Below are 21,201 nucleotides of genomic sequence, written 5' to 3' on the forward strand. Positions count from 1 at the left end.
AACGCCATGGTGCGTTCTTCACCTGGATGGGACCCCACAAAGTATCATGGAATTCCATCAGAAGAGTCCTTCATAGATATCCTCCTTTAAGAATATAAAGTCAGTTCCCTTTCACCTTAAGGAACCTATCTTCCATGTAGAGCTGGCGAGTCTTGTCCTGTCCTACCAAATTGACCAAATATTGTGCAACGGGATCTTTAGTGAGTAGATCCTGTATCTGATCTTTTATAGTGGTGGCCACTTCTCTCCCCCTTAGGGCGGCGAGTAGGCACACCGATGCTAGATCAGCTCTCCAACTAAGCACATCAACAACTTGGTTGGTCTGTCCACTTCGGTACTCCAGGTTGAACTGAAATTTCGCTAGGAGTTCCTGCCACATGGCCTGTCGGCCATTCAGCTATAGTTGGGTCATGAAATGGCTAACAACTATGTTGTTTGTCTAGACCATGAATAGGGTTCCCAGTAGATAGTTCCTCCAAAGGCGTAAATAATGGACGACAACCAATAGTTCTTTTTCGTGGGCGGCATAGCACCGTTCTGTATTCTTCCATTTTCGGCTCTCGTACACCACTGGATGCCCCTCTTGTACCAATACTCCACCTAGAGAATAGTCAGAGGAATATGCTTGTACTTCAAATAGTTGGCCAAATCAGGGAGGGCCAAGACGGGGCTACTAGACATAGCCACTTTCAATGCGTTGAAGGCCTCCACTCTCCTGGGACCTCAATCCCACGGCATGACCTTCTTTAGGAGTTCTATTAGCAATATTGCAATGAGAGAGTAATTTTTCACAAACCGTCGATAAAAGTTGCATAGGCCAAGGAACGCCCTCAAGGCGTGGATATCCTTAGGCGGCGGCCAATATATGATAGCCTAAATCTTCTGTTAGTGCATCTTGATCCGCCTTTCCTCGATTACATGTCCGAGGAGGTCAATCTATTTTTGGGCGAATGAGCACTTGGATAGCTTCACATATAACTCGTGCTCCCACAGTTGGGCTAGGACCTTCCGCATTTGCTCCAGGTGTTCCTTCAGTGTTTTGCTATATACCACAACGTCGTCCAAGTGGACCACTACGAATTCGTCAATGTACTCTCAGAAGACTTGGTCATCATGGTGCAAAATGTGGCTGCAGCATTAGTCAAGCCGAATGGCATGACCAGGAAGTCGTATGACCCATATCTTGTCACACAGGTCGTCTTGTGTTCATCTCCCTCCACAATCCGGATGTGCCAGTAACCTATCTTCAGGTCTATTTTGGTGAACACTGTAGCACCACCCAGTCTATCAAACAAGTCTGCCATTAGTGGGATACAGTACTTGTTCTTCACGGTGATTTTATTTAGGACCCGATAATCCATACAGAGTCGTAAGGTTCCATCCTGTTTCTTTTGGAATAGCACATGGGATCCATAATGGGACTTAGAGGGCACAATAATCCCCGTGTCTAGCATTTCTGTCAACTGTTTCCAAAGCTCGGCGAGTTTGGGTTGTGACATTCTGTAAGGCGCCCAGGCAGATGGCTTCGCACCCGGCACCAACTCAATCTCATGGTCCACAGTGCGCCTAGGCGGGAGTTGCTTTGGTATGTCCTATGGCATGCCTTCTTCAAACTCCCTAAGCAGCTCCTTCACAAGTGCAAGAATGGGATGCGAAGAGCGTTCAATATCTTCAATATCGAGGGTAGCCAAGAACGTAGGTTCATGTCTTTTGACTCCCTTCTTCAATTGTAACGCCGAGATGTTCTCCGCGACCATCTTTATGGTAATGCATGGGATAATGCAGGGCTTGGCCCGTTGGCGCTCATCATTAGCAACATATATGCATAAGGTACATGAATGGTGTTTGTTTGCCTCATAAATTCCAACCCAACCATCAGCTCGAAGTCATCTTTGATCACCACGTGCAAGTTGAACTTTCCTTCATAAGGACCCAGCTTCACTGGCACTCCTTTGGCTATTCCACCCACCGGCTGAGGCGGTGAGTTGGTAGCCTTGACAAGACCTCTGCCATTTCCAACAACTAGACCAAGGCGCTTAACTTGAGTTAAGGCTAAGTATTTCGGAGTAGCGCCCGTGTCTATCATCGTCCGAATGGGCTTGCCATTAACTTTCATCTCGACGAACATCAAGGTCTTCTCTTGGTTAAGAGGAGGCCCCTCATCCGCCTTATTTTTGCCTTTGTGGGTGGTTGGGAATGGGTCCTTCTTCTTACGGATACTGGCGCTAGTTTCCCCTAAGGCCTCATAAATAGAACAAACAAGTGAGTTGAAGGCACCTATTGGTTCTGTCTGGTTAGCATCATTTGTGTCGTTATCCGTCCCATCATCAAAAGTTTGATGGGCGTTCATCTGTGCCTGTGGGCATTCATTTTTAAAATGTGGCCCGCCGCAATGACGACATCCTGAAGGGGGCTTCCTCCCCCGTTCATTATTGTGAGACGTGGCACTATTGCTGTCTGAGGAAGGAGTCCTAGATTTGGTTGCACTCCGATCTCCTCCACTTCTGCTAGGGCCACCATTTCTAGGTTCGCCCCCCCCCCCCCCCGTTTGTATCCTCCATGGACAAGCGGTTGAGGCCTATCCTTCTGAGCTTCCACTTGATAGTCTCCAAGGCATTCCGCTACTTGGATCGCCTTGGGTAAAGTGTCTACCCTTTGTCTTTGCAAATCCATAGGGGCATAAGGTTTCAAACCTTCCGGGAATGTGAAGAGTTTGTCTTTGTCCCCCATATCCTGTATGTTCAGCATGAGCATGGAGAAATTCCCGTACGTAATCTCGCACTGACTTTTGGTCTGGCGGAGCTCCCGTAGCTTTCTCCGCGCATTGTTCTCAACATTTTTGGGGAAGAACTGTAGGCGTACAACTACCTTCAGTTCTGCCCATGTCTCGAGAGTATCTTCACCAGCCCTGTTGGCTTCGTATTTCACTCACCGCCAGAGTTTAGCATAACCCTGAAGACATATGGCAACAATTGCTATCTTTTTTGCTTTTTTTTTTAACTCCCCCATGGCATCGAAGTACTGGTCGATATCGAAGATGAAGTTCTCCACTTCCTTGGAATTCCGAGTTCTATTGTATGGTTTTGGCTCTGGAATCTTCAGCTTTTATGGCACAGGGGCGAGGCATACAGCACCCCCGATCTGGTTTTCACCTCCTCGAAGTAGGCCTTGTAGTGCAGCATTGACAACATTGAGCTGACATGTCAAGTTGTCTATGATTTGCTGCATGGTAGTCACCAGGTCTGCCTCTTGTTCCTTATAGGCTAAATCCTCGGTCAGCTCCTATTGGAGGCCCTCGAATTTACCAAAAATTTCGGCTGCCTCTATGGCTACCATTTATCGGTCTCCTTCAGAGTCGCGACTGATGTTTGCGATGTCACCTTCGGCCTGCTGCATCCTGCGGTTCAGGTCGTCCAACCTTTGCACTAGGATGGTTCTTAGATCAGGAACCATATTCGCGATGGGTCGTAATACGCCAACTATCTCTTCAAGGGCCGCAATGCGGTCCCCATGAGTCACCATGGTCAGAAATGGTGGTAATGGAAATGTGTTCCCTCGTCCGATGTCGAGCCTAGGCTGTGATACCAACTGTTACGCGATGCCTTCCTGAGACTCCTTGGAAATGCGACGTAAAGCTAAGCAACCGACGTCGGTGTAGTTACTATCCGCCAACTAGGGTCCCCTCCGTACGCTAGGCGAGATTGTCAGTGTCGTATGAAAAAACCAATGTCAAGAGCAATTGAGAGAACAAAAAAGAGAATTGAGAATGAAAGAGAGCTTGACGGCATTAATGAATGCTATTATAGAAAAGCAACACGGTGTCAAGAGGGAGAGACACCAGTACAGAGAATTATTTGCATGCTAGAAAGTTTGATTGCTTGATCCCCTCTAATAATACTTGAAAAAATAAACCAAAGTTACAGGACTTGACATAACTAAGCTAGAGAGATATAATGAAAATACATGAAGTAAAATTACTCTATATTTACAATAGAAATGGCTTAGTAGCCGTTTGGACATGAATTCCAATTTTTTTTTTTCAAATTTGAAATTTTACTAAAATTTGAATTGAAGATGAAGTTGTGTTTGGTTATAATTTTTGCAACATATTTGGATGTCTTTTTTTTCAAAACCATGAAACATGATTTATACCCCACAACTTGTAAAAAATATCAAAACCACCCCAATTTGATTATCCTACTTGAAATAAACAATCAAAATGCTATTGTTTAACTGTTATAAAATTCTGCTTTACTGCAATACACAGAAGATGCAAAATCAATATCACATTTTCTAATTCTAATAACACACAGAATAGGTGCAAAAGCAGGCATAGCCACATATTCTCATAAGTCATAACCATATAATCAAACTTCCAGTATGCAGAGTTCAAGTATCAACTAGGACTGATGTTCCACCATTAGTCGCCAAAGATATATCTGCCAAAGATGAAAAATTGATGGGGTCATTTTATAAATTTTAAAAATATAGGGTAAATGTGTAAAATTTAAAACTAGCAAATTCTTATTTTCAATTGAAAAACTGGTGAGAACCAGTTTTTCAAATTTGAAAATGGATTTTCAAGTGAAAAAGGAAAAATTGGTAAGAATGGGACAACCAAACATTATTTTCAAAAAAAAATTTGAAAAAAAGGAAAAGAATTGCATGTCCAAACGGGCTCTTAGATTCCTACAAAGCAAAAGCAGGTCTGTTGGCAGCAACCTTGTCTTTAGCATAAGAGTCTGCGCGCGCGGCGCTGTTGGCATCTGCCTGCTGTTGGGTGTGGCGAGGGCTATCGATGGAGCGACATAGGCATAGGCGCGCTTGTCACTTGGCGCTGTCAAGACCAGGGGCCGTCCATGGCGCTAGGCGTTGGGAGGTTTGCCAGGACGCTATGGGACGCGTTCAAGGGGTCATGGGGTATGACTGGAAAGCCGCCCATGACAGTACGCATATGTGTACTACGTACTATAGTATTGTTTTACATAAAAAAATGGCAGAATGGCCTAAATGGCACCTATACTTGTGCCACTTTGTCATGCCGGTCCTCCTACTTCACTTTTTTTCATCCAGACACTTTAACTTGTTCAAAATTTATATTTTAAACCCCTCTGGCCTTGTGTGTATCTCACTTGCTTGACGTGGATGACACATCATATTCCACATCATTTTTTATATTTTATCTACAAAAATACTTATTATATACTATTTCCTTAAAGAAAAAGAAAAAGAAAATCAATGCCTCCATCTCATCTATCTTCCCTAAAATTGAAGTATATAATTGTTGGGTTACTGATTTTAATATTAAAGACACAGATCATAAATAATTATGTGACAAAATACTAAAATCTCAAAAGATATTAAAAGTGTAATAGATTAAATTGGGCGATAAGAATTTAAAAAATGAACTCATCAAAATCATTATTTTGAATCCACCTTCATAAACCATACTTGTGTATGACAGGATACAGCCAAGGTACCAAGAGATATCGAGCGAGAACATAGCAGAAGCAACAAAAAATGGGATAGCGGTGAGAATCAATCAGTTGATTTTGCTCTATATATCAACAGGTGGAATGTATTGATTTTGCTCTTTGTTCATACCTTGACAGCAGTGATTTTAAAGCGCGCAGGGGGGGAAGGCGGGGGGATGAAAAGGAAGGGAGGTGTTGTTGGGGGGAGTGGGGAAGAAGAAGAAGCATACAAGGGGGAGGGGAACGAAAAGGGAGGGGGTGGGGGAACGAAAAGGGAGGGGTGGGGTGGGGTGGGGGCAGTGGGGAAGAAGAAGAAGTATACGGGGGAACAAAGGGGGAGGGGAGGGGAGTAGGGCTGTGCACGGATCGGATCGGATCGGATTTAGCATATTTCGGATTCGGATTTCGGATTGTGAAAAGGGCAATCCGAATCTGATCCGAATTAACATTGGATCGGATCGGATTTTGAAACTTTGGATCGGATATTTTTCGGATTGTCGGATCGGATTGTCGCATAATTATCCTATGTTGGATTTTATTCTATACTGTAATCTGTATACTCAAACTATTACTTTTAATGCTATGATCAAGAAACAATATATCAAATTATTGATTCATTTCCAACTTCTATTATCTACTTCATTTCCTTGAAACAAAACAATATATCAAGTTAACAGAATGGCTTCTTCTAGCAACTATTCAATCCTTTTCTTGATCATAGCATTATTTTCCTTATCAAGCATCAACACAAGCAATGCAGCTCGCAACCTACTGCAACTTCCAAACTTGCCAACAATACCGTCACTGCCTCAGTTGCCTAAAATTCCCAACTTGCCAATAGCAGTCACATTGCCACCATTGCCAACACTTCCAACAGGGTGGTTCTCTACTACAGTGTAGTTTACAAATATAATTTCAAACAGAAATTTTACACTTTAACTTGATAAAGAGCAAACTTCATTTCAAATGAGACCTAAACTTTAGGCCGGAATTCAATTCCAAAAGCTTCTAACATTTGAACTTCTATCAGAGGTTCTATTTGACCATATTTCTGTAAACTAAAGTCCACTTCTGAATATTCACTTAACAATGAAGAAAATACTTTCCCGGATAACTGAAACATCACCTGCTCTTGACTGGAAATCGTTTGTGAAGACTTGAGAGGACTTGGAGTTCACTGACTTGAGACTTCGAGAGGACTGAGATGAAGAGTGAAGACGGCGGAAGCTTGGTCGGCGTCGGACTGAGATGAAGACTTCGAGTTCGAGAGGACTGAGGAATAGATCTGTGAAGAGAGGCGGAAGAGACTAGAGACTCAACATCAATATAACCTAGGGTCAGTCTCTGATAAATGAATATAAGGTTACTTAACCCTAAAATTTTTGGATAGTATTTATATATAGGTCATATAACTTCGGATTTCGGATCGGATCGGATTAAAAACATGCCAATCCGAATCCAATCCGAAAATCCGAAATTTTATAAAACATAATCCGTATCTAATCCGAAAATCCGAAATCTGAAATCCGAAAATTCGAAATAGAGTGGATCGGATCGGATTTCGGATATCCGATCCAAATGCACAGCCTTAGGGGGGAGGGGGGAAGGAGGAAGTGGGGAAGAAGAAGAAGAAGCGTACATGATATTTCTTTTGCTTTTTTCTTTTCTTTTTTTACTTATTTAATTTTCATTCTTATTTTAATAATTTTTTCTTTTTATTCTAATTATTTTTGGTTCAAAATGTTCATATTCACGCTCATTATCCGCGTGAATTACACTCACTTTGTCCAGCTCAACCATTATTTTGCCACATGTGCTTGGTCAACGGTCAGATGGGTTTAAAATATAGATTTTGAACAAGTTAAAGTGTCTGGATGAAAAAAAGTGAAGTAGAAGGACCGGCATGACAAAGTGGCACAAGTATAGGTGCCATTTAGGCCATTCTGCCTAAAAAAAGTCGTAACATAACATTACGTCGGACTAGAAATAGTTATTCTTTTAAGCGTTACATGTATGAATATCTTCTCAAGTCTCCTCTAACCATTCATATTACTTGGCCACTAACTAGAAAACATATATTAATGAAACTTACTATAAATCCATATTTTTTTTCCAGAGAGTGATGTAGAATTCCACATGTATGGTAAATCCCAGACTTTAGGATATAATTAATGTTACAGATGGCATGCCACGTGGGTTCCTATAAAAATAACTGTACCAAAATTTTGAAGCATAACATGTTCTATATATTCATATTTTTGGGTTTCAAGTTTCTATAATTTGCTCAAAATTAAGGTGCAAAATTACTTTCTATGTTAGGGAGGACACGAGTAGAAAAGCATTCAATGAGTTGAAATTCCAATAACTTTAGCATAAAACTCTTGTAACATTAACATACTACACATGTATGAGAAGAGAAATTATTAATATCGTTTGAAAAGTAGATGATCTAGCTTAAAGACAATGAATCTGATTCAACTCTCCTTTATTAATGGGAAAATTTGAAAATAACAACAACAACAACAACCAATTCAGTGGCGGATGTAGCCCTTAGGCTACGGGTTCAATTGAACTCACAACTTTTGACACAGAGTATAAATATATATATATGTAAAAATCTACTAATCGCAATAAATATTAGATTACAAACCCGCAATTTTAACAGTATAATAAATTCAAGGCTAAGAATCTTAAAAATTGAACCCATTAAATTTAAAATCCGCCATGCAACCAACCCAGTATAATCTCACAAGTGTGGTCTGGGAAGGGTAGTGTGTACGCAGATCTTATCCCTACCTTGAGAAGGTAAATAGGTTGTTTCCAATAGACTCTCGGCTTAGAGAGAAGAAAATGAATCATCTTGATTATTCTTGAAAATAATAGAGTAGTATATTCATAATGCTCATCATTTAATAGGCCATTAGAGGAATGAACTCATTGACATATTTTTCAAACTTAATGTAATAATAGTAGTAAACATTTAATAACGAGAATAGATACAAATAATCCAAAATAATTAATCACGGAATTAGCTGGGAATAAATTTATTTCATACGTGACCTCTATATTTTCCTGTATTTATTAACCCACTGAATAATTCGAAGGCTTCATAGGAAATGGAGTCACCTCCAAATTCTTCTCCTTTTTACTCTTCTATTCTCAAAAAAGTTCATCTTTCTCCTTTTTTATTAATATTACTACCCTTCATTGTTCTTGTTGTTATTCTATACAGAGAAGAATTCAGGAGCAGTATTTTTGTTCAGCTTGACTTTAGAGTTTCCAGCCAACAACATAATTCTAGCTCAAGAATAAGTGAGTAATTCTAATGAATTTGCACTTTCTGTTTCACTTTTAGTTAATTTATTTTAATTAATTTTTGGAAGAATTGATCATGCGTGTTTGTCCAAGAGAAAAGCGCTTTTGTTCGTTTATGTAAACCTGAAAATATAACAAATTTATGCACAAAATAATTTCTCTAAGAGTTGATTTCAGAACCTAGTATAATCTTATTATACGTATACATTTTAATTCAAGCTGAAAACAAAGGATTTGGTTAAACTCACTGAACTCGCCCTAAATCCACGTCTGTTTGCAAATATCCAACAAAAGAAAAAATTCCAAAAGCAATTTTCTTAAAACTAAATCGAAAAATGCACAAAAAAGAAGAAGAAAACCAAAAACAAATCCAAACTAAAAGCAGAACAAAGCTAAATCTTTTTTACACATCTTTTCGATTTGCATGCATGAAGTTGGGTTAAAATTGACTGCATTTCTAATTTTTTTTTAAATCTCTCCCGCGTTTTTACTTGTATAAGTATTTCGAATTTACGGTGAAATTGTTGGCAGAGAAGAGCAAACAAAAATTACCATTTGCAATAGGAGAGATAGAGGAAGGATGTGATATTTTCAGTGGGAAATGGGTTTGGGACGAGAAAAAGCCTTTATATGAAGAATCAGAGTGTCCGTACATAACGGCACAGTTGACTTGTCAAGCAAATGGCAGACCAGATAAAGACTATCAACATTGGAGATGGCAACCTCATAGTTGCTCTCTCCCGAGGTAAAATTCTTTTATACTGTCAGTATATATAGGACGGATTATATTATGAATTCATTAGACAATTTTCAGAGTTTCCATTTCTTTGACATTAGACGGCATGATAAGAAAATGGACTTTGAGCCTAACTCAACCTTAAAAGTTAGCTTATAAGGTGAGAATTGTACAAGAATATATATATATATATATATATATATAAGGAGATTCATTTTCTAAATCTCCTACCCAATGTGAGATCTAACACCTCGCACGCCCAGGACTGAACATTTAGAATATACAGTATTTAGTTTTTCTCCTTATGATTTATGACGCCTTTGGCTAATGTAAAATGGCAGTTTCAACGCGACATTGTTGCTGGAAACACTTCGGGGGAAGAGAATGTTGTTCGTAGGCGATTCCTTGAACAGAGGACAACATCATTCTTTGATTTGTCTTGTCAATGGACTCATTCCAGAGAATGCTAAATCCATGGAAACTGTTGGTAATTTCGATGTTTTTACCATTAAGGTGATCATCACTAGCAGTTTTTGAGCTTACACATTACAAATTCTGTTATTTTTGTTAGCTAATATTTGAATTTCCAGGATTATAATGCAACAATTGAGTTCTATTGGGCACCATTTCTGCTGGAATCAAATGCTGATGATGCAGTGAAACATAGAATTTATAAAAGAGTTGTTCGAAATGGTTCAATTGATGTGCATGGGAAATATTGGAAAGGGGCTGATATAATTGTGTTCAATACTTACCTTTGGTGGAGGAGTGGCTATCGTTTTAATATTTCGTAATTTCCTAAGCCCTTTAGTTTGCTGATTTATTTATTTTTTTTATTGATTTTTATTCGTGACAGACTTGACCCTAGGGTCACGAATAATTTCAGTACTTATTCTTTCAGCTCAAAACTTACAATATTTAAATTCTGAATCCGCTATTGTTTGCAGGGAAGGGTCTTTTGATGACGTAAAAAATATAGTGGAGGTATCCACAGAGGATGCATATCGCATGGCAATGAAGAGTATGTTGAGATGGATTAAAGAGAATATGGATCCAAAGAAAACCAGAGTCTTTTTCACTAGCATGTCACCTTCTCATGAAAAGTGAGTAAAACAATAGCCTTTTCTCCCTTCCCTTATAAAAATTTCCCATCTTTGTTGCATGGTACATTATTATTTTTATCAAAAAGAAAATAGATTAGACCAACAAAAAAGAAAAAAATATACTCTAAGGCATACTTGAACAATATTGGTTGAAATAAAACAAAGAGTATTTGAATGAAGTTGGAAAAGAGTATTTGTTGTCATTGGATCATCATGAAAAGTTAACCTTTTTTTCTTATTTTAAAAAGAATTACTGATCCAAAAGTCTATGTAATAGTACTTTTTAATGTGTTCAAACAAACTTTTTATAATTTAGTTTTGCATTATGCCTATTGAGAAAAAATAAGTGTCTATTCTTTGATTGGCAGGAGCACAGAATGGGGAGGTGAACCAAATAAGAATTGTTTCAACGAAACAAAAATGATAGATGATCCAAATTACTGGGGATCAGATAGTAGAAAAAGCATAATGCAAGTGATTGGAGAAGAATTTGGTAAATCAAATGTGCCAATCTCATTTCTTAACATCACACAACTCTCAAATTATAGAAGAGACGCACACACGTCAATTTACAAGAAGCAATGGAATCCATTAACACCTGAGCAACTAGCAAACCCCTTCAGCTACGCCGATTGTTTTCACTGGTGTTTGCCTGGACTTCCAGATACTTGGAATGAACTTTTATTCGCCAAACTTCTCTATCCTTGAGATTTTATAGACGATTAAAGCCTATCACATGTATTATATAATGTATTAAGGATTTGATTTATGGTGGATGAGGAACGAGGCAAGCAATTATCCTCCTCAATAGTCGGATAGAGAGTGAGAAAACAAGTAAAGAGAAATGAGTGGAGATAGTGACACGTAATGATATATTACGGCCATATTATTAAAAGCTTTGCCACTGTAAAAGAGTAAGGAGTTTGAAGAAAAATATCCTTTTGTTTTAGAAAAAAATTGTTAACAAGGAAAAACTAGATTACCTCATGAGTTTATTTCAAAAGGAAAGAATTTTTGTCCATCTATTTTGCCCATAATTTGGACAAGAAACTGTTCACATTTTATTTGCCTCTTTATCTAATCGAACATCTCATATGTACAACATAAATGTAATCTCATTTTTAGATTTCTTTGCATTTTGTACGTTTGCACCAATTATTTTGATTTCACCTTATTACCTTATTTTTTATGATTTATCCCCTTAAATTTATTCACTTCTTTACAAAACTATGTCCATATATTATTATGTCTTTACTAAGCAACTATACGTAGGAAATGCAAAATTTCCTCTTTAAAATCTGTGAACGTGTATAGCCAGTGATTCTTTGGCACAACAATTTTAATTTGCTGGTTTCTTGCTTTCTTCTAAACCAATTGAATAGCCTGAAATTATTGCAGAGAATTAGGTAGAGCAAATTCTCAATTTTCAATGCTAGCACTTTTCTGTTCTGAAGAATTCCCATAAGAAGAAAGAAATTGAGAAATGTATATTTTTAGTTGCTCCAAAAAATAAAAGCCGACATACTGCATATTTTTTGTATACATATTTTATATACTTATTGGCTAGCAAATACAATTAATTTTGGCCGACCGGCTAATTTTATAATTGCAAAGAGCTGAATAGTTTAAGTGGCAAATCATAAAAATAAGAGGATAGGAAGCTGGTGCAAAATTTGAGAACTCCGTTACTTTTCATTATTCAATTTTTTTTCCTAAAAAAAAAAAGAACAAAAAGATAAAAAGATTGAGAACCCAATAATACATCTTACTAGAAATATCTATTCTTTAACACTTATACATATGTCTAAGGTTGGTTCAAGGAGGAGGCTAGTAAAACATTTGCTTTAGCCTCCAAAATTTTGAGGCCTTAAAAAGTATTAATAGTAGAATACATAATATATTTTTGCTTAAGAAAATATTAACATTTGTAGAAAAAAGTACAAAATTTTTCTATAAAAAAGAAAGAAAGATTATCTACGTTTTAATAGCAGAAATATTTTATAGCTTTGAATTATATTATTAAAATCTTTATTAGCAAATATTTTTTTTACAACAAGATCTAAGGCAAAATATAGCATACATATAACTAATATCTTATTAACCTAAGTTAATCATTACCGATATAAATAATAGTATTATTATGTGAAGTTAAAAACTTTATGTCTCGTTAGAATATTCCATGATAGACAATTACAAAAGAAAATGAAAGAACACTAAATTCAAGTTCTCTTATTAAAATTTGGCTATAAGCCAATAATTTTGTTGAACCACCTTTGACATATGATTATAATTATGACCCAGTGTTTGTGACTATGTGTAGTTATTCTTGTGAATGTATGACCATACTTGGAACAATACTAGAATACTGTAAAAGCTACAACTGCGCGTTTACTTTAAATTTCGACTTTCCTCAATTGCAATGGTTGGTTCTTAGTTGTCAGTATTTATATTTACAATTTCACCAATTTAATGAATTATTTTTTATAACATACACATGGAAAATTCATCTCTTCAATATTTGATTCTCTTTCAACTAAAAGATTTTAAAGAATTTCAGGTTCAATTTACCTTACTACATATAGAATACAAGATATAAAGTAATGATAACACCAAAACAACACAATTAGTTATTGGTGTTCGTATTTCTATAATTGGAACAAAAATTAAGGTGAAAAATTGCATTCTATATTAGTAAGGACGTGAGTAGGAAAAGCAATATTCAATGAGGAATGATTAGGAAAGTAGATGACTAGTTTAAAGACAGTGAATCTGATTCAACTTCCTTTTACCAATGTTTAAATCGTGCTAGAGGATATATATTACATAAACCCAAGAAAAGAATTACAAATGACTCTTCGTTTAACTTCAAATTTGTAATATTTTTCTCGCTTAGACATACTGCTAATGGTGCAAAAATTTTGGGAAAAGAGAAAGACAGGACAAAGCTTCAATAGATGGAATTGCCTCCTTCTTTGCCCCTCTTCAGAAAAACTCGTTTTTATCCTTATCTCTTCTTATTACTAAGTTTAGTTGTATTTTTGATTAGTTATTCAGCTTATCTTCTTCCATCTTCGCCATCAGTCACATCCTTAGCCAACTTGATTTGGCCAACTCCAAAACCTACAAGTAAGTTGATCAACACCCTTTTTTTCTTCTTAGTACTAATTCTCTTGGTGTTTAACTTCTATACACCACATAAAAGAATTTTACACTATTGTTTCACTTAAAATATTTTTCTTAGTCGAGTGTCTATCGAAAACAGTCTCTCTATCTTCACAAGGCAGAAGTAAGGCTGCATACATACTAACCGTCCCTAGATCCCACTTGTGGGATTACAATGGGATTGTGGTGGTGGTGGTTGTTGTTTCACTTAAAATGTAGCTATCGATAACAACCCGTAGTGGTATTAGTAACCATGGTCGGAGGGAGAGTAGAAGCTACAAGTTGGACCGAACTCGGTAGCATTGGTCAAAACCATGTATTTGTCTTAATAGATTCATTAAATAGGTAAAATCATTAATTTAGTACCTAAAAGATTTAGAATCTTGAATGCATAAGCCTCTATAGTAACCTGAAAATTAACATAGACAGCCTGCTGCATTAACATATTAGTATAAAAATTCTTTACGCCCTCAATATATATAAGTTGATACGATTTTGTTGAGGAATGTTGTTGTTTTTCTAATCCTAAGTTGTTAAGTTTGTTGTTGTGTTAGAGAAGAACAAGGATAAATTGGCATTTGCAATTGGAGAAAGTGAAAAAGGGTGTGATTTATTCAGTGGAAAGTGGGTTTGGGATGAGTCAAGTGGGGCTTTATATGAGGAATCAGAATGTCCATATTTACTTCCTCAGCAGACTTGCCAAGAACATGGGAGGCCAGACAAGGACTATCTCTATTGGAGATGGCAACCTCATAATTGTCTTATTCCTAGGTGTGTAACCCTTTCCGTTGTAACCAAAAGTTACTCTGTTATCTATGCTTTCTGATCACTAAAAATATTAATATTGATATTATATTATCTCGACAGATTCAATGCATCTTTGATGCTCGAAACTATTCGAGGAAAGAGGATGATGTTTGTAGGTGATTCATTAAATAGAGGACAATTCACTTCCTTGGTCTGCCTCATCCATAAAGTTATACCAGATAACGCAAAATCCCTCCATAAAGTTGATTCATTCACCATTTTCACAGCAAAGGTATGTAAATGTGAATTTTTATACTATCAATAAAGTTTGACATGGTAACATTGGTTAGTTATCATTTATTGTAGGTTACTGGTCTATACGTATTACTACAAAGAAACAATTTCACTTTTATTCCCTCAAATATAAAACAGTTTCTTATTTTGGGCGTTGCTACAATTGGTTAATTATATTTAACCTTCAATTAATTGCAATATATGCTTTTAGTCCTCTGGTTATGAATCTTTACAAAATAACAAATTACTAGATGTTAAACTATTTAATCACCAATATAAAATAATAAATTACTAGATGTTAAACTATTTAATCACCAATATGTTAATTAAATTTATGTTGTTACTCCATATTTGAGGGTAATGTTACTCAAAAGTAGCCTAAATACAACACATTTTTATATAGAGAGCGACCAAAAGCATATATTTTAACTGATTGGAGGTTAAATATGCTTCGAAAAATTATTAAATATGTTAGCAAAATGTATTGAAGATCGAATTCAGAATTTATCAATAACCGAGGGGCCAAAACTGCAATTAATCCTGTCTAGATTACCTGCAAGTACCTTTTAATTGATATGAGATAGGATAATTATATTATAAACTACATAATCTCAAACTCAGACTTATACTATTACCGTTTGGAGACTATTATATTAATCTATTGCATGCAACTTGTAGTACTAACAGTAAACTTGGATTCACTACTAACATTTAATTAACTTGGATTCACAACCAGGATTACAATGCAACAATTGAATTCTACTGGGCACCATTTCTTCTAGAATCAAATGCAGATAGTCCTGGCAAGCATAGGGTACCTGATCGAATTGTTCGAAAAGATTCAATAGATACCCATGGGCAACACTGGAAAGGAGTGGATATAATGGTGTTCAATACGTATATTTGGTGGATGACAGGCCGTACATTCAAGATTCTGTAAATTATACAAAACATTTCCTTCTTATATTGACATTCTTTTTTTTCTTTCTTTTCTGGTGCTTTGTATAGATATCTAAAACCTAAGTTTATATTTCACGCAGGAATGGTACATTTGATGATAATATAAAATACATAGCAGATGTGCCAACTGAAGATGCTTATCGTATGGCGATGCAGAATTTACTGAGGTGGATAAAGGGAAATATGGATCCAAAACGAAATAGAGTCTTTTTTACCAGTATGTCACCTTCTCATGCATGGTAAGTGACTTGACTATACAAATAATCATAATATCAGTATTACTATGAGGATGCCAAATAAGCCAGATATATAGCGAATTCATATAGTCGATTCCAACTAGTTTAGCATATTTAGAAAGTTGACTAATTTACCTTTTACTACTTCGATTTTCCTAGGTTACCGACTAATGTAACAGCGGTCGGTTTTTCCTATCGATTTTTAGTAGTTTTTCAGTAATGAGTGCTTCGAGGTTGAGCCCTATAATCAAGGGCGAAAAATAAATATTGATAAAGTTAGATATATATTTCAAAATCCAATCTCTCAACTCAGAACCCAATACGTCTAATTTAGTGTCTGTCAATTGTTTTCATGTTATTAGGAGCAAAGAGTGGGGTGGAGATCCAAATGGAAACTGCTATAATGAAACAAAAATGATAGACGATCCGAATTACTGGGGATCAGATAGTAGAAAAAGCATAATGCAAGTTATTAGTGAAGAATTTGGTAAATCTAAAGTGCCAATTACATTTCTCAACATCACTCAATTGTCAATGCCACGAAAGGATGCACACACATCAATTTACAAGGAGAGATGGGGCCCTTTAAGTCCAGAAGAACGAGCAAATCCCGTAAGCTACGCAGATTGTATACATTGGTGTGTGCCTGGAATTCAAGATGTTTGGAATGAGCTTTTATTTGCAAAGCTTTTCTATCCTTAACACTTTGAGCATACATCATAGAGATTATCTAAAGAACTTGCCTCAATACCTAATGTGATTTACTTTTTATTTTTTGGACTTTTATGGAGGTCCACCATTTGTTATTGGTTTAATAATATTTGTTAGATTATTCTTACTATAAATGTATACACTTCCATGATTTTTACCAGAGTTTGTCATATCGTTTTAGTTTAAATCTGTTCCTACTGAGTGTTAAATTGTTACCCAAAGCAAATACTCATACTAGGGAAGGTGATCGCATACATTTAGTTAATAAAAGGTGAGAGAAAGTGAGTTATATCATAGTAAATGTTTATAATATCGTGTTGAGCGAGATCACTATCATACCTTTTTCAATTTATCTAGTAAACATAGGCTTCGAGCGCATACCAGACGAGACTATGACAAAATCAAGCAGACACCCACTAATCCACGCTTCCATTTGTGACTTGTTGATGATGATATCGATGAGATTGCAAGATTGAAGGCTTATCTGAACCGTTTAACAACAATAATACATAGGGATCAATTATCTTACCATGTTTTAAATCCAACTAAAGTACCACACTTGAATTAACTAACAATCAAATCCTACTTAAACCTTCTCCAATCCCCAGTATATGATTAATATTCAACATCGAGATGCCAAATGATGATCTCTCTTTCATATTCTGAGGGAGAGGGCTACACACTCAAGCCGAACTTTCTCATCCTCGTTTTAGTCCAAAAAGATGAATTAATGACATAAAAGCTTCTTTTTAAAAAATATATATGTATATATTTATATATATATATGTATAGCAGCCCAGTGCACATAAAGTATCCCGTACTCACGCATGGTTCGGAGAATAACCGTATCGATGTAAACAGCCTACCCTAATACAAGCATTAGTGATTGCTTCCATGACTCGAACTAAAAAAACTGCTCCATAAAAACCTTAAATACAATTTGACGCTAACGATTATTTATTCAAACTCGCGATAGTATTTTTCTGAATTTGACTAGAGATTTTAAGGTGAAACAAATCACTAATTTAATCGATTGGCCAAATATTCAGAGGTTTTATCTATCTATATGCCTAAAGTCACATAATAGCAATTAGGTACAAAAGTCTAATCGTCTATTAATTCTCAAAGAACAAGAGGTCAAAATTCGAAGTCTCTCCCAATTAGTCATAGTGCTGCTTAAATAGCAACAATAAATTTCAACCACAAACTTTAATGGGACGTGTAAAAGAGAAATACGACATTATAAACTCTTTTTATATTTATTTCACAACGACTGTTTCTGGTAAGTAAAAATGAATGCCCAAGGGAAAATAGCCGCCTTGACTAATATTATAATAGGCCAACAAATTAATTTTTGAAATTCAATAAAAGCCTTTTGTCCACTTGCAAACCAACTTGCAAAAACATATAGTGTAATTACATAAAAGAAAAGAGAGGTAGAAAACCCCATAAAAGATTTAGAAATTAAAAATGCAACTTGCCTTTATTTTGAATGTCAAGTTGGTACTTTGGAGCAGACGTCTAGTACTTTATCATTTTTCTTTGCTTTTTGAATGAAATTTGATATCGTACTTTGTTTTTAGTCAATTAATGCTGCAAATCCGAGCTGTTTCTTGCCCATCTACCCAGCTCTACAATTCGTACCGATATAATTTTGATCAAAACACAATGACTTTAACTTTTATACAGTAACAATAATGTAAAAATTTTAAAAAAAATTCATTTAAATTTCTTGAGCCGAGGGTCTATCGAAATATCTTTCTGCTTTCTTAAAGATAGGGTAAGTCCCGTACACTCTACCCTCCCCAAACCCTACTTGTGGGACTACAATAGGTATGTTGTTGTTATTAATGTAAATAACTCCGAGGGTCTACTGGAAACAACCTCTCTACATTTACTGTATGGGTAAGGTCTGTGTACTATCTACCCTCTCCAGACCCCACTTGTGGGACTATACTGGATTTATTGTTATTGTAACGTAAAAAATTATAAGGTCATGTAAAAGATAGCAAAAAGCAGAGGCGGATCCAAAATTTAATTTTTGTGGTTTCAAATTTTAAGGGTTTTAGCATTGAATCCATTATATTTTTAAAGTTATGGGTTCATATCCATTTTTTTTATATATATCAATTTTTACTCTGCGTCGAAAGTTATGGGTTCAATTAAACCCATCAATAATAAACTACATCCGCTCCTGGCTAAAAGTAATAGCTAGCCCTGATAATTAAGTAAAACTAAGTATGAGAAATAACATAGATATAGCAACATGTTACAATAAAGTAAATTATATTGATAGTTAATATAAAGACTGTTTACACTGTTAGCATTTGTAAAAGTGAATACAAAAAAGAGTTAATCAGTACGTAAAAGAGACGGTCCCCATCTTAGCTGCAGGTTCAGTGCCCAAAGGCTAACAAATTTTATTCAGAATACTGCAAGTAGTAGTATGGATAAGTTTTATACAACCTATTTGCTGATAAAATGTAATATGACATCCTTTCTATTATTCAAATATTACACTCTTTTTTTCAAATGCATTTATCGATTGACGCCATTATCAAGAAAAAAACTTACTACTTCCGTTCACTTTTACTTGTCATAAGAGTCAAACTCCATAAATTTTAATCAATATTTTAACATATTTTTTTTTACCATATTGGTATAGTTTTTTCGAATATTTACATTTTAATTTTAAAATATTATTAAAATTTAATGCAATTTAACTTCAAAAATTAGTTAAATTGACTCTCGAAAAGCAAAACATAATTTGAACTGCAAACAAAACATGGCTTAATGCATCCACAGGATCTCTAAACTTACGATTTTGGATCTCCATGATCTAATGGCGGAGGTAGATGTCTATCAGGTTTCAATAAAACTCAGTATTTTTGACACAAACTATAAATATATACGTAAAAAATCGCTAAATTTCAACAAATATTAACTTATGAACCCATAAATATCCAGAAGAGCAAGTATGCAACGGGTTCAGTTATAAGAACATTTGAGAGAATTCATCCGCTTCGGGATCAACAATAATAAAAACTCCGTCTATTTAAATCAAAATTAAAAAAAAAAAAAGAAGGAAGGATCGAAGAAATGTACAAAGATTTAAATTTTTCACGATTAGTTACTCTTTGATTTTCTCCAAATTTTCAGTGATTTGGGCCAACGATTGCAAATTGCACCGTACAATTGTATCAACAAAAACACATGTTTCTTCCTTAGTATTCCCCTGTGGAACATCCACAACGTACGATTCCACCACTATCGTTGTTCCCTCGTCGTCCGCCGTCTGATGAAGCGTCGTGACGGACCGATAATTATTCAGCCTGTGATCGCCGCCGACAATACTGATACTCATAACATGATTTTCGTCGTCTAAAATCTCTAACCTCTCAATACTCGAAGCTGCGGGGAGGCCGGAGATGACGTGGACTTCACGCAACGAACCGACTTCTCCGTCGCCGACGATGACGTGGCAGCTCTTGAGGAAGTGTTTGTAAGCTTGCGGGTTGTCGAAGCGGCGGACGAGGGACCATACGGTGTCGATTGGGGCGGAGATGGATTGCACCGCGGCGGAGCAGCATTGGTTTGGGCCCACTGCGTGGGTGTGGTAGTGGAATAGGTTGTTAGGGAGAGAGGTGTTGGTTAGGGGGGTTATCCATGTGGGTGGTTGTTCCGGTTGTTTGTGGAAGTTTCCGGCGAGTGTAGCGGCGGTGTTAGGGTTGATTCTATGGAGTTGAAGTGTAGAAGTCATGTTTATCTCTCTCTTTTTTCAACTATGTTAATTCCTTTGAGAGAGATGGAAATGGAGTCTCTATATATATATATAAAGGATTTAAGTAATATACAAAGATATACTATTAAGATTTTAACATGTTGAGCTTTAATTAATTAGCTAAATATTTCTCTGGTTCTTAAATGTTACGTATATCCTTCATATATACAATGTTAAGCTTTAATTTAATTAAATATTGCTTAATTAAGCACAAATAAAGTGTTGATTTCTATTAGAGCATGTCGTCATTGAAGTAGAAGATGAGATTTTTAAAATAAAAAAAGGTATCACTTATATTGTGTCAATAACTTTAAAATATAGCATATCAAAACGAGTGTCTATCTCCTGGTTCAGTGATCCCAGGGAGACTTGAGATCGATTCTCTTTACCAGTAGACTTCTCAGTCAGGGCTCTTTGTATCGGATTTGTCTAGTGCGGTTTATATTTCCTGTCTGATTTTTGAGTTATTGTCACTGAACAGGTTACCTAATGCACACTCGAAAGATAGTGACTATGAATTATTCTGAAATTTTTTTAAAAAATAAATAAATAGAGTGTGTCATGTATACTTATAATCTTTGTCTAGTTGTGTGTTAGTTGCTCTATCTTCGGATAACATTTAATTTTGAAGACAAAAATTATAGTAGCAAGAGTTGGTGTGTTTAGCAAACTGCTCACGTTA

The 21,201-nt window shown here is 36.0% G+C and overlaps 4 protein-coding genes across 4 annotated transcripts; 3 read left to right on the forward strand and 1 right to left on the reverse strand.

Annotated features, from left to right (window-relative positions):
* LOC109226259 (protein trichome birefringence-like 33) lies at positions 8,568 to 11,626 on the forward strand. The gene is made up of 6 exons (XM_019391048.1): positions 8,568 to 8,786; positions 9,321 to 9,534; positions 9,867 to 10,038; positions 10,116 to 10,315; positions 10,473 to 10,628; positions 10,997 to 11,626. The coding sequence occupies exons 1-6, from the start codon at positions 8,591 to 8,593 to the stop codon at positions 11,334 to 11,336; spliced, it is 1,278 nt and encodes a 425-aa protein (XP_019246593.1). The 5' UTR covers positions 8,568 to 8,590; the 3' UTR covers positions 11,337 to 11,626.
* LOC109225921 (protein trichome birefringence-like 33) lies at positions 13,535 to 14,616 on the forward strand. Its single transcript, XM_019390727.1, has 2 exons — positions 13,535 to 13,754; positions 14,345 to 14,616. Exons 1-2 carry the CDS (start codon positions 13,583 to 13,585, stop codon positions 14,614 to 14,616), a joined length of 444 nt encoding a protein of 147 aa, XP_019246272.1. The 5' UTR covers positions 13,535 to 13,582.
* LOC109226260 (protein trichome birefringence-like 33) lies at positions 14,674 to 16,856 on the forward strand. The gene is made up of 4 exons (XM_019391049.1): positions 14,674 to 14,829; positions 15,568 to 15,767; positions 15,872 to 16,030; positions 16,390 to 16,856. Exons 1-4 carry the CDS (start codon positions 14,674 to 14,676, stop codon positions 16,727 to 16,729), a joined length of 855 nt encoding a protein of 284 aa, XP_019246594.1. The 3' UTR covers positions 16,730 to 16,856.
* LOC109225204 (abscisic acid receptor PYL4-like) lies at positions 19,646 to 20,561 on the reverse strand. Its single transcript, XM_019389795.1, has one exon. The coding sequence runs from the start codon at positions 20,496 to 20,498 to the stop codon at positions 19,869 to 19,871; it is 630 nt and encodes a 209-aa protein (XP_019245340.1). The 5' UTR covers positions 20,499 to 20,561; the 3' UTR covers positions 19,646 to 19,868.

The sequence above is a fragment of the Nicotiana attenuata genome, chromosome 5 (assembly GCF_001879085.1).
Source record: "Nicotiana attenuata strain UT chromosome 5, NIATTr2, whole genome shotgun sequence".
In the NCBI taxonomy this organism is placed as follows: Eukaryota; Viridiplantae; Streptophyta; class Magnoliopsida; order Solanales; family Solanaceae; genus Nicotiana; species Nicotiana attenuata.